Source organism: Rutilus rutilus (assembly GCF_951802725.1).
Source record: "Rutilus rutilus genome assembly, chromosome: 9".
NCBI classification, from domain to species: domain Eukaryota; kingdom Metazoa; phylum Chordata; class Actinopteri; order Cypriniformes; family Leuciscidae; genus Rutilus; species Rutilus rutilus.
Window position 1 is genome coordinate 25,605,075 of NC_140223.1, and position 12,217 is coordinate 25,617,291.

The 12,217-nt window shown below is 37.1% G+C and overlaps 1 protein-coding gene across 2 annotated transcripts in view; it reads right to left on the reverse strand.

Moving 5' to 3' along the window:
- The window catches only part of nbeab (neurobeachin b), a 284,815-nt gene that overhangs the window by 175,296 nt on the left and 97,302 nt on the right, over positions 1–12,217 (reverse strand). For both annotated transcript variants that reach the window (XM_084419403.1, XM_084419404.1), the window contains 2 exons: positions 12,034–12,186; positions 8,639–8,807 (listed from right to left, as the gene is read on the reverse strand). In XM_084419403.1, the coding sequence (XP_084275529.1) occupies positions 8,639–8,807; positions 12,034–12,186 (322 nt within the window). The remainder of the gene's footprint in view (positions 1–8,638; positions 8,808–12,033; positions 12,187–12,217) is intronic.

Genomic DNA, 12,217 nt, shown 5'->3' on the forward strand with positions numbered 1-12,217 from the left:
GTGAGAATACGAGACCCCAAACTTCTGATATACACTGCCATAGATGTTGACAGAGGTTTGTTTGTATTAACTTGTATGGTAAAAACAAAAGGATGATTCTGGCGCATAAACTCATGTTATTCACATTATTAATTTCACATGAAACTCTCTGTCTGGAAGAGTGATGTACTACTTGGCTTCCACATCCACAGACAGCACTAGACAATTTGAATAGCTGTAAGGGTCTTTCTAGCACCTGGCACTCTTAAAACCAGCATTGCCACTGACCAACAGGTGTAGAAAAGTGAGATTGAGCCCTTATTTCAAAACAAAACACAGCATATTAAGCACAACCCATGCTACCTACCCTCTCCACTCACGCTCCATCCCCGCACCAGCCAATTGCAGCGATCTGAATCTGTTTGTATGTGTAATCGAAACCAGGCTCAGGGGTCAACAACACAAAAAAGCTTCAGCAAAATCAGTAATCCAATCCACTATTTCTAAGACAAATTACAGGCTTAATCGTTTACTGCTTTGTGGGAAAAAAACATCACGCTCTCTAATTTTTCAGTGGAGGGTTTTCTTCCTATTTTATTTTAAGCAAAAGAGAAAAGATGGAAGGAAATTGTGGAGAAGCAAATCGCAACAATCTGAAGATTTGGTATTACCGTCACTTTGATAATGAATTACTCTTTCTTCAGGCTCACCAGAATAATTTCAGATTGTACGAAGACAAAATGGATATCTATAGAACATAACATAGTAATAACACACACACTCATTACCGTTGGCACAGATAACAATACATGCATTCGATCCTACAGCTTCCATACGAGCACCACAGCTCAACTTCTCCAAAGAACATGTACTTGATTAGTTTCGACAATTAGGCCCTGCTGGTAGATACCACTGTGTAGATGGTATCAGTTTGGAGCCAGTAAGATTATTATTATTATTTTATTTTTTTAATTAATAAATACTTTTATTCAGCATGGACACATCAAATTGATCAAGATGTTTCCATCTAAAAAATAATGCTTCTTTTGAGCTTTCTTTTCATTAAAGTCTCCTGTAAAAAAAAAAAAAAAAAAAAAATGTATCATGACTTCCACAAAGAATATTAAAGGGGACCTTTTATGCTAAATTCACTTTTACATTGTGTTTGAACAAAAATGTGTCGGCAGTGTGTGTACACAGCCACCCTATAATGGTAAAAATCCACCCACTCCTTTTTTTGAAATCCCCATAAATCATAAGCAGTGTCTCAGAATAAGCAGTTTGCAGTTTCTATGCTATGTGATGTCACATTGCACAGGCCCCACCCACGACTGCTGACAGACTCCGCCCTATTGGCATAGACCCCGCCCTGAGTAAGCTGTACACAGTCCGCCATGTTTATCTCCTTGCCAGAACATTTAACAACAGCATTTAAGTAAGAAATGTATTCCTATTAAAGCTACTAAAGTTATTCAGTCAAGAGCAGTGAGTGATTTTTTGTTTTTCTTTTGTTGTTTGATTCACATTAACAGCATAGAAGTAGGTACTGTATATTACACTACTTTCACTTTAATACACAGATCTAATATACACATGCGATTTCTTTACTTGCTGTTTATGTTCACAGACATAACTGACTTTCTGTATGTTAACTTTGTGTAACCTAACCTTGTGTGTATTTGACAGTTTAAGCGCAATAACTTGTGAAAGAGAACTTCATTTAAAACTCACAGCAGGTCTGACATCCAGCTGTCTGTGTTCGTGCTTCAGATGTGTGCGCTCAGAAAACCATGTATCATAAGTTTAGACTGATATGGCTTTAAAACACATGCAGATAATAAAGTTTTGTGATGAGGAAGAACTGCAATGCCACGCGAGCGTGACCGCGATAGAGATAATCAAAATCACACAGATGTTTTATTTTTTGGCAGAGTATCAGAGACACGAGCAGTACAGGCTCCGCCCTCTTCTGGAAAGTGGGGTGGGGAGCAGCAGCTCATTTGCATTTAATGATACATGCACGAAAACAGCATGTTTTTCCTTCTAATCAAACATTTTTACAACATGGCATAATAAATGACACATTCTGGGGACAACTGAGACTTATATTACATCTTGTAAAAAGGGGCATAGTAGGTCCCCTTTAAGCAGCACAAGTGTTTTCAATATTGATATTGACCTTTTAAAATATATTAAAATAGTAAACAGTTATTGTTCTACAGTATTTTTGATCAAATAAATGCAGTCTTGTGAGCATAAAGCTAGGTTTATACTCGCCGCGTCCGCACGAGCACGAAGGTGCACGCGGCAAAAATGACATCATTGCGGTGTGGGCGGTCATGCGCGTCGGGTGCGCAAGACACCATTTCACTTGGAGGTGTACACGGCTTAAGACTTCTTTAAAAAAAAAAAAAAATTATAATAATAATAATTACTGACCCAAAGTTGATTTGAATGTTAACAACAGTTTTTTTTTGTTTTTTTTATAATAATAAAAAATGCACGTCATAACTATAACTAAATGATTTGAAATAAACATATAATTGCCATCAATAATCAGTATTGTTAATTATGCATTAACACACAGTGTTTCAGACTTTGTCAGTGAGTCAACCAACTCACCTAAATGCATCCTATAGACTGTAGATACATATCTATGAGCCAAAACATTATGACCATCTGCCTAATATGCTGTTGGTCCTCCATGTGCTGCCAAAACAGCGCTGATCCACCGAGGCATAGACTCTACAAGAGCCCTGAAGGTGTCCTGTGGTCTCTGGCACCAATACATTAGCAGCAGATCCTTCAAGTCCTGTAGGGTTGAGAGGTGGAGCCGCTGTGGATCGAACTTGTTGATCAAGCAGAGTGGTTAAATTGGGCCGGGGCTGTCCGGGACTCAGCCCCGGAACATAAGCCTGCTCGTTTGTGTCCTGAATGTTTGCAGTCAGTTGCCTAAATTATGTCACATAAAATTTGATGAAAGTGATGCTTTTGAAAACATATTTCTGACAATAAATGAAAGATTTTTGAAATGGCATGTCTATTTTGTCTCGGCGGAGCTGAGATGAGAACAATCGGAACACGGGCGTATTCTTGTTCAGCTGCTTCATCTCGTTGTCAGTCGACCATGATCGCGCACCGCTCGCGCATGCCATGCGCATCTAGGTAGGCTACTACTCAGAACTCCGACACGGATAAATGTACGCGGGATGTGGAAGTGCCAAAAGTTCCAGAACCTTCTACTGCCTTAAAAAAAAAAAAAAAAAAAAAAAAAACTCACGCACTGCTGGTAGCTGTAGCAGCAGATGAATTTTGTCAAGCTCAGCACAACGTTGGTTGTACAAAAAGTGCCCTGGCCCTGATACTACAACGATGCAAAGTATATGCTCTTAATCTTGCAGTTTTTCTCAGACTCAGTTTCTCCATTTCTTTGCACAAAACTCTCCAGAAAGTACCATTTAATGGTTTATTTAAAAAAATAATAATCCTGGGGGGGGCATACCTCGGACCCCCCTAGGGAGAGACCCCCCCACATAATAAATCCCAATTTAACCCTTGGTCAAGCACATCCTACAGATGCTCAACTGGGTTGAAATCTGGCAAATTTGAAGACAAGGGCAACACCTTGAACTCTTCATCATGTTCATCAAACCATTCCTGAACAATGTGTGCACAGGGTGCATGATCCTGCCGGATGAGGTCACTTCCACCAGGGAACACCATTGTCATGAACCTGAATATTTAGGTAGGTTGCAAGTGTCAAATTTACATCCACATGACTGGCCGGATCCAGGGTTTCCCAGCAGAACATTGCCCAGATCATCACACTCTCTCCACTGGCTTGTTGTCGTCCCACAGAGCATCCTGCCTCCATCACTTCCGCAGGTAAACGGCACACGTACACGGCCGTCCACGTGATGTAAAAGAAAACGGGACTCATCACTCCAAGGCCCAGTTCTTACACTCGCGAATCCATTGTAGGTGCTTTCGATGGTGGACAGTGGTCATCATAGGCACTCTGATTGGTCTGTGGCTGAACAGTCCCATACGCAGCACTGTGTGTTGTGACACATTCCTCCCATAACCATCATTACAATTTCAATGTACTTGTGCCACAGTAGACCTTCTGTTTGCTTTGACCAGACGGGATAGCCTTCGTTGCCCTCGAGCATCGATGAGCCTTGGGCGCCCAACACCCTGTCGCCAGTTTGTGGTTTGTCTCTCCTTGGACACTGTTGGTAAATTCTCACCACTGCTGACCGGGATCATCCCACAAGCCCTGCCGTTTCAGAGATACTCTGACCCAGTCGCCTTGCCATTACAATTTATTGCATCCAACAATAAATTTCTCCTGAATCCAACACCTTGATTATGAGAACTGAACTGATCTAATCTACCCAGACCTTAATATGCGGCCTTGTTAGGAGATGATCAAGGATATTCACTTCACCTGTCATCGGTGTATATGATATTAATCAAATATTTACACAAAACATTAACTGCTGTATATTCTAAATTACATTAGAATTTCAGAAAATCAAAGTCACATTGTGAATACATTGTTTTAGTAACTAAAACGTCATCAAAATTATTATTATAATTAACATCAAAATTATATATAAAATGTTTAAAAAATTGGAATCGTTGACATTTGGTTCAATTTTGCAACAAAAAATGTATTTGTCGACTAAAATGAGATGTAGTTTAGTCACAATTAAATAACTGAATATGACATGAAATATTGACTAAATTTAAAGGATATTTTTGTCACAAGACAAAACTTATGGCATTTAAAACTGTGAAAAAAATGAAAGTAGCTGTGTATCCTGACGATACAAAAATACTTGGTGCTAACCACTAATTTATAGCTCTTAACTCTTTGTTTAATGCGATTTCATATACAGTAACCAAAAGGAATAATTAACCCTTTGATGCACAACATGGGTCTAAAAAGACCCGACTGAGTTTTCATTTTCTATATCTTTGCAAGAAATTAATTTCATCATTCAGTATTCCAGGTATTCCTCAATTAACTTGTTTTAGATCATTAAAAATCCTAATTTAAATTTTTCATTTCTTTCTTTTCGAATAAAAATCATTTTTGTATCGCAACCCTTCTAATGCGCAACATGGGTCCAAAAAGACCCGTATTCATTTCCTATGTTATTTCAGTGATGGCTGAGTGTTTCTTTGCTGAATCTTTAAAATATATGTATTTTATCATTTGTTATTCCAGGTATTTATTAAATATCTTGTTTTTGATTTCCACAAATCATTATGTTTATGTTTCCTTTCTTACTTTATAAACAAACACAGTTTTTGTATTTCTACTTTTTTTTTTACATACATGGGTCTAAAAAGACCCGTATTCATTTCCTATGTTATTTCAGTGATGGCTGAGTGTTTCTTTGCTGAATCTTTAAAAGATATGTTTTTTTTTTTTTTTTCTTATTCCAGGTATTCATTAAATATCTTGTTTTTGATTTCCACAAATCATTTTGTTAATGTTTCCTTTCTTACTTTATAAACAAACACAGTTTTTTTTTTATTTCTACATCAATTTTACATACATGGGTCAAAAATGACCCATATAGAAACCTTTGATATTTGCACATTTTTGCAAGTAGGAACATTTACTGCAGAATACTATTCACCTGCCACACATTTCACAACTCAACACGGCTGCTTTTGTATATTTGATGCAAGTCTTATTTTATTTTAACCACAGAAAATATTTAATATTTTGTAAAAGATGGACATATTTGAATATTAGGCTATGGTTACCTTGACCTTGTAATCCTAGTGAGAAATGACTTGTGAGAAGGAGAAACATGTCCAATACTATTAGCTAGCTAGCTGGTGACATATTCTAGCTAGCTAATGTTAGCTACACTAAAAAAAAGATTGTATTTTAAAGCTTATTTACATGTAGAAGGCCTAACAGTTCATAATCCTTCATATGCTGAAATGATTCAATGTTTTAAGAGTTTAGGTGTCATTTGTCATTTGTGAGGCATGTAAGCACTAAGATGGCAATTTGAGATGCCGCTGTACCAGTGATTTTATTTTGTTTGTTGTATTTTCTTTTATTTGATCACATTCACCACAATTCAATACAGTTACAGTTCAATTTTTTGTTATCAGTTATCTGTGATATGTGAATGCCAGAGGTGTATAGTCCAGGGGTCAGAAAGTAAAAGTCCTGCCATATGTTTATTCCACCCATGACCTCAGACAGCTGATTTCACTAATTAGTTTTACCTACTGGCTGAAAAACTGCTAATTAGGTGGTGCAATTAGGCTAATTCAGGTGATTGAAACAAAATACTGAGGAGGACTTTTACTTTCTGAACCTGGACTTTACACCTTTGGTGATTGCTATGTTAGAGAAAGTGGCAAACGAATATTTCAAGTGTTAAATGTGTTGTCTAAATGACTGCTAAAATGATTAATTTGACAAAATGTTGTCTTTATTCTTTTGTTTTATCATGCTTGATAAGTAAATTTGATAGAGTAACACAAAACCTAGAAAAAATTTAAATAATAATTTTGGGTAATTGAAAACAATAAATTTTTAATATTTATAAATCATGGAATTTATAGATCATGGAATATTAAATGCTTAAATAAATTGATCTCAAAAGATAAAAAAAAAAAAAAAAAGTCCAGCAATGCATGAAATAACATAGGAAATGAATACGGGTCTTTTTAGACCCATGTTGTGCATTAGAAGGGGTTTCCATAGCTTGCGCATCAACGGGTTAAGCACATTTATATTTCTCAGTCCCACAGTGAGTGCGCTAGCACACTGAATCTCTGAACTTCTTTTAATCTCTCAGTCTGCTGCTTATTAAAGTCACTGAACAGCTTCATGCTATCTAACATGAATTCCGATATATACAGTACAGTCAATTTATCAATGTAAAACACTATCACAAGGTAATTTTTGCCTCTCTGTTTTAACAAACAACAAAATTGTTCTAAAACAGTCGAGAGCATAGAACACAGACCCTGACCTCAAAACGAGTGAACAGAGAGAGTATTTGTGAATTATTCAGAGGACATGAAACTCTAAAAGATTCTAGCTGTAGGTGCTTTCAACTTCAGCGGAAAATCATTGCAGAGAGAACAGTGGAAGCTTTGGCATGACGAAAAGAGAGACAAAACAGAATAGAGGAGAGGAGAGGAAAAAGAAAGTGTGTACCTGAATGTGTTATAAGACAGGAAAGAATAGGAAAACCAAGTATGGTACAGTTAAAAGTAATGATCTATAAAAAAAAAGGCTGTAAAGGGGGGGGTAAGAGATGAAAAGGAAAGCATATGTTCAACCATGAAAGGCTAGTTGCCCATGGTGAGCCATGTGAAATCCAGAAGACTAGTTCCAGTGTCTCACAATGTGGGTTGTTATTACTCCACTGTGCTCTTTTATACCTCTACGGAGAGCGTTTAAAACATGTTTGAAAGGATGGGAATGAGAAATTGTACCAGAAAAGTGCGGGCAGTTACAATGCTAGGTTTATTCAAAAGTACTGCTCCGCAGGTGACAGTGTTGAGCTTCATTAAAATTCACTCTCAGAAACTGCAGACTGTTTAGTAGACCAGGGTGAATTTGATGCTGGTGTCCCTACTAGGGTGCTCTATTTTATATTAATTCCATAAAAAATGTGCCATGTTTGCAACTCGTGTATAGTCTAAAACCCTGATTCATGTAATTTCATTATTTTCAAGCAATAAATGGTATCAAATTAGTATCAAATATTTGATATTAGTATCAAATAAATACAAAAAATTATAAAATAAAAATAAAAAAAGAATATAATGTATTAATAATAATACAATCAAATTAACATGTTTGCAAGTAACAATAAGTGTATGGAAGTAAAATATATGTTTAACCATTTTTTCTTACATTAACTTTGGTCACAGGCTGAAAGGCAAATTTTTAAAAAAAATAAATACATAAAATGAAATAAAAATAAAATTATGAAATAAGTATTAATTATACGAAATAAAAAAACATCCTAATTTTCAAAATGTAGTGGAGAAATCATGCAGTAACTGCAAAGTAACGCTGCAAACTATTTCCAGGTCAATAAAATGATTAAACAATTAATAGAAATAATATACAAGTATAAATAATTACTTTTCATATATATTATACTCCAATTGTGTGCTTTTACTATCTCAGAAAAAGTATCAGGACACCAAATTGTACCCTATTTGTGGAAAGTGGCAGCTATAGTATGCTGCTTTTTTGGAAGGGCGACATAAAAAATTAACATATATAAAATAATATAAATGTAGATTAATTTAGATTAAATTGCATGCAACATGTTGCGAGAGAGAGTGTGTGTGTGTGTGTGTGTGTACCTACTTAATTATATTTCGGGGACAAATTTATACCCAGAAGTGAACAAAACCTGACAAAATCTCAAACGTCCTCATTTGTAAAACTGGTATAAAAATAATGTAATTAAAGGTTTTTAATAAATGTAAAAATGCTAAAAGTTTTGTGTGATGGCTAGGTTTAGGGGTAGGGTTAGTGCAGGGGACAGAATATACAGTTTGTACAGTATAAAAACCATTACGTCTATGGAACGTCCCCATTTAGATAGCTAAGTTAACGTGTGTACGTGTGTGTGTGTGTGCGCGTACAGACCCAGGCCTTTGGGTGTGATGCCGCTGGTGTGGGCAGGATTCACAGCCCAGTAATAGTACTTCAGTATGTGCATGATCTGCAGGACGGTCCCCACTCGACGGATGGTGTTGTAGATGGTTGCCGTGCCGATGAACTCTGCCGAAAGGTACGTGTACAGCGAGAGCTGAACCTGAACAACACAAACACACAAACACAGATATATGGTTACAAAAGGTTACAGCTGCCTTGAGCAAGAATACAAAACTCTGATGATTACTTCTCATCATCCTTTTGTTGTTTCTAAACTGCATCCCAAGATTCCCATTAAAATTCAGTTTCCCATTTCCATGGGAGCTTCACCTCTGGCACGGCTAACTCTGCAGGAGAACAGCAGATACGGAGAATGTTTTTGATAAAGCCGAATGTCAAGAGCTACAGTGGTTTGTCAGACCTGACTAGTGACAGTGCTGCAGGAGAACCTTGGAGGACAATAAAAAAACGCTGATGAAAGAATATAACTCATCCAATTACTGGCCACTCATGCAGGAGACTGGGCTCGACTGGGATGATGGGAAGGTAAAAAAACATGATGCAACTCCATAAACTCTTCTGGCCTGAGGAGAGAACACTGCTATCGTGTTGAGCTCCCTCCTCACACTCCCTCTGTCTTTGACTTCTTCTCTTTCCTTTTATTGACTCCTGCTGTTTTTTCTTTCTTACACTTTTCTCGGTCCTTCAGTCTTTGCTTTCTTTTTCTATTAATCCATCAAGCCATGTTTACTTTTTCTCCTTCCTATTTTATTTCCATTTGTGACTTATTTCCCGTCCCTCCCCCCTTTTGTTATCCGTATTAATCTTTTTTTTTTCTCTCTTGCTTCTTTCCTTCCATTTTTCTTTACTTTTATCTCATTCTTATTTTTGCCATTTTCTGCCTTTCATCCACCTTCCTTCCATGCATCTTTCCATTTTACCTTTTCAGCTCCCTTTATTTTATTATTTTTGCTTACTTCCTGCTCTCTCCTTCCCTTTCTTTTTCTTTCTTAGTTTCTTTCTTTCTTTCTTTCCATCTAGCTGTTTTTTATTCCTTATTTTTAGCATCCCCCTTATTTCTTTTTCTTTCTTTTCCCCTTTCTTTTAGCTGTTTAGTTGAACCTTTTTCTTACCTTCCATTACCTCCTCTTTTATCATTCTGTTGTTTTTTCATTTTCTGTATTTTCTTCCTTCCTTCCTTTTTATTCTTCCTTCCATCGATTATCCATTTTTCTCTTTTTTCTCCCTTCTATTTTTTGCTCACTTCCTTCTACCTCTGCCCCCTTCCTTTCTTTCTTTCTTTCTTTCTTTCTTTTTCTTTCCTTCTTCCTTCTTTTTTATCTTCCCCACTTCTTTCCTTTTTCTTTATTTCCCCCTTACTTGTATCTTTTTAGTTTAACTTTTTTCTTACTTCCCATTACTTCCTTTATTTTTATCATTCTATTACTTTTTTCCATTTTCTGTATTTTTTTCTTTTTTCTTCCTTCCATCACTGATTTATCCATTTTTCTTCTTACTTTCTTCCTTCTATTTATTTTTATTTTTGCTCACTTCCTTCTCACTCTGCACCATCCCTTCCTTCCTTACTCCCTTCCTTCATTTCTTCCTTCTATCTATCCTTCCTTCCCCACTTACTATCTCTTTAGAGAGAGAGCGAGCGAGAGAGATCTCCCATTATCTCCCTCCTTTTGGAGCCATGGCAAGAATCCAGTGACCAAAGGTTTTTGTTTTGATCTTGTTTGTATTTTCGTACCTCCTTTATTTATTCATGACAGTCAGCAGCAGTGCAGAAACTGAAGTGAGCTATACATATTAGCAGCACAGAGTCTTGCCTCTTTTAGAAACGCTTCATCCTCTCTTTTATGGGTCAAAGCAAAGCAGGGTCAAAATCTCCTTTTTCAGCTTGAACTTCACTCTAAATTTATCAACCATCTGTGACAATAATTTTTGTTAAACTTTTTAAAGAAAAATATCACTTTTCTTCAAAGCTGTGACATTTTGGCAGGTGACAAGGTGAATGAGGCAGCAGACTGTGAAGTTGTTACTGTCGGAAAAAAATTATGTTAAAAGAAGAAAAGAAGCAGTTTAGGAGTAGTGAACAATTTTAATTTAGATGCTTTTTGGCATCTGCTTTTTAGATGACATGCAACTCATTATCAAGAGAGATGAATATTAAAGTCAATAAGATTGTTTTCTTTCATTAAAGTGTATTCAATGAGAAGGTATAGGAATGAGAAGAAAAAAGAAATGTAGGATGGGACTCGATTTTATGGTTTAGGAATGTATTGAATTAGCCTAGAAATCTATACGCACCCTAGCGGCAGCAAAATTATTTTGCAGCCAGGGTGGGTCTAGCAACTCTCAATAGCCCTTTTTGCTGCAAAAACCTAAATTGGGTCAGGCCAATCACGTCGTGTATAGAGTAGGAGGGGGCGGGCTTAACATATGACGACAGAGTTGCGACGGCTCCCTGCCACTTGAAAACAAAGAATGGCTGCTGCGGATGGAGAACAACGGTCTTTCGAATCGGCTTTGGCCGCAACTCTGGAGGAGTTGGAGTTAAGTTTTTCTTTGAGAAAAGAACAAAGAACGGCACTTAAGTCATTCTTAAAAAAAGGAAGATGTGTTCGTAGTTTTGTCGGCCAGATTTAAAAGTTGAATCTATCAACTAACGTTAGCTCCGCTGTTGGGAAAACGCTCTGGTTGGTTGAAGCGCTGTCCTATTGCGTGCAGAGGGAATTTGAAAGACAGCCGTTTATCCCGCCCATCAGATTGACCGTGTCTATGGTGAGTTGCCAGACTAAACATCTTGATGTAAGTCTGGCTTGCCAGGCTAGTATTGAATTGAATTTTGAACAATACCTGTTCTTGTCTTAGGACAACTTTGATGAACTTTTTTGATCCACTTCAAATGTTGACTACTGTAGTTCCTTATTAGCATGCATATTAGGGTATTTGCTGTTTATTACAACTTATAAAGACATATTAATGCCTTATTCTGCATGACCATACTCTACATCCCTTAATCCTACCCAATACCTAAACTGAATTAGGAGTTTATAGAGGCAAAAGTTGTCAATCGTTAATAGTAGTTAATAGTTAGCTAAAGTGTGTCCGGGATTTAAAAAAAGAGAGAGAAATCTGTGACGTCACCTGAGAAGAAAAATGTTTCAGATGCAGTGCAAGTTGACTCATTTGTTGTTCTGATGTGAACACTTGTGCCTTATGGTTACTTCAGTAAACATCACGGTGTGCACATCTGACCTGGTCACTACGATCTCCGTGGAACCAGTTCCCATCACAGTGTACTCAGATGCTCCTCACTGCTGTCATGTTTCATGGGGATGTATCTGAGTATCTTCTGGAAAAGACATGACCTTGCTCACCTTCGCGGGTATGTGGATCCAAATAGCCGCATTGAACAGGATATGGTCGCAGAGTTGTTTGAGGAGAGGTGCACCGTGGGAAAGGCCATCCAGGTATTTGGCGAAAGACAGGAACTGCTCCAGAACGGCCCTGGTGATGTGCACCCGCGATGACTGAGAAACAATTGTGAGATTTTTGTTAGTT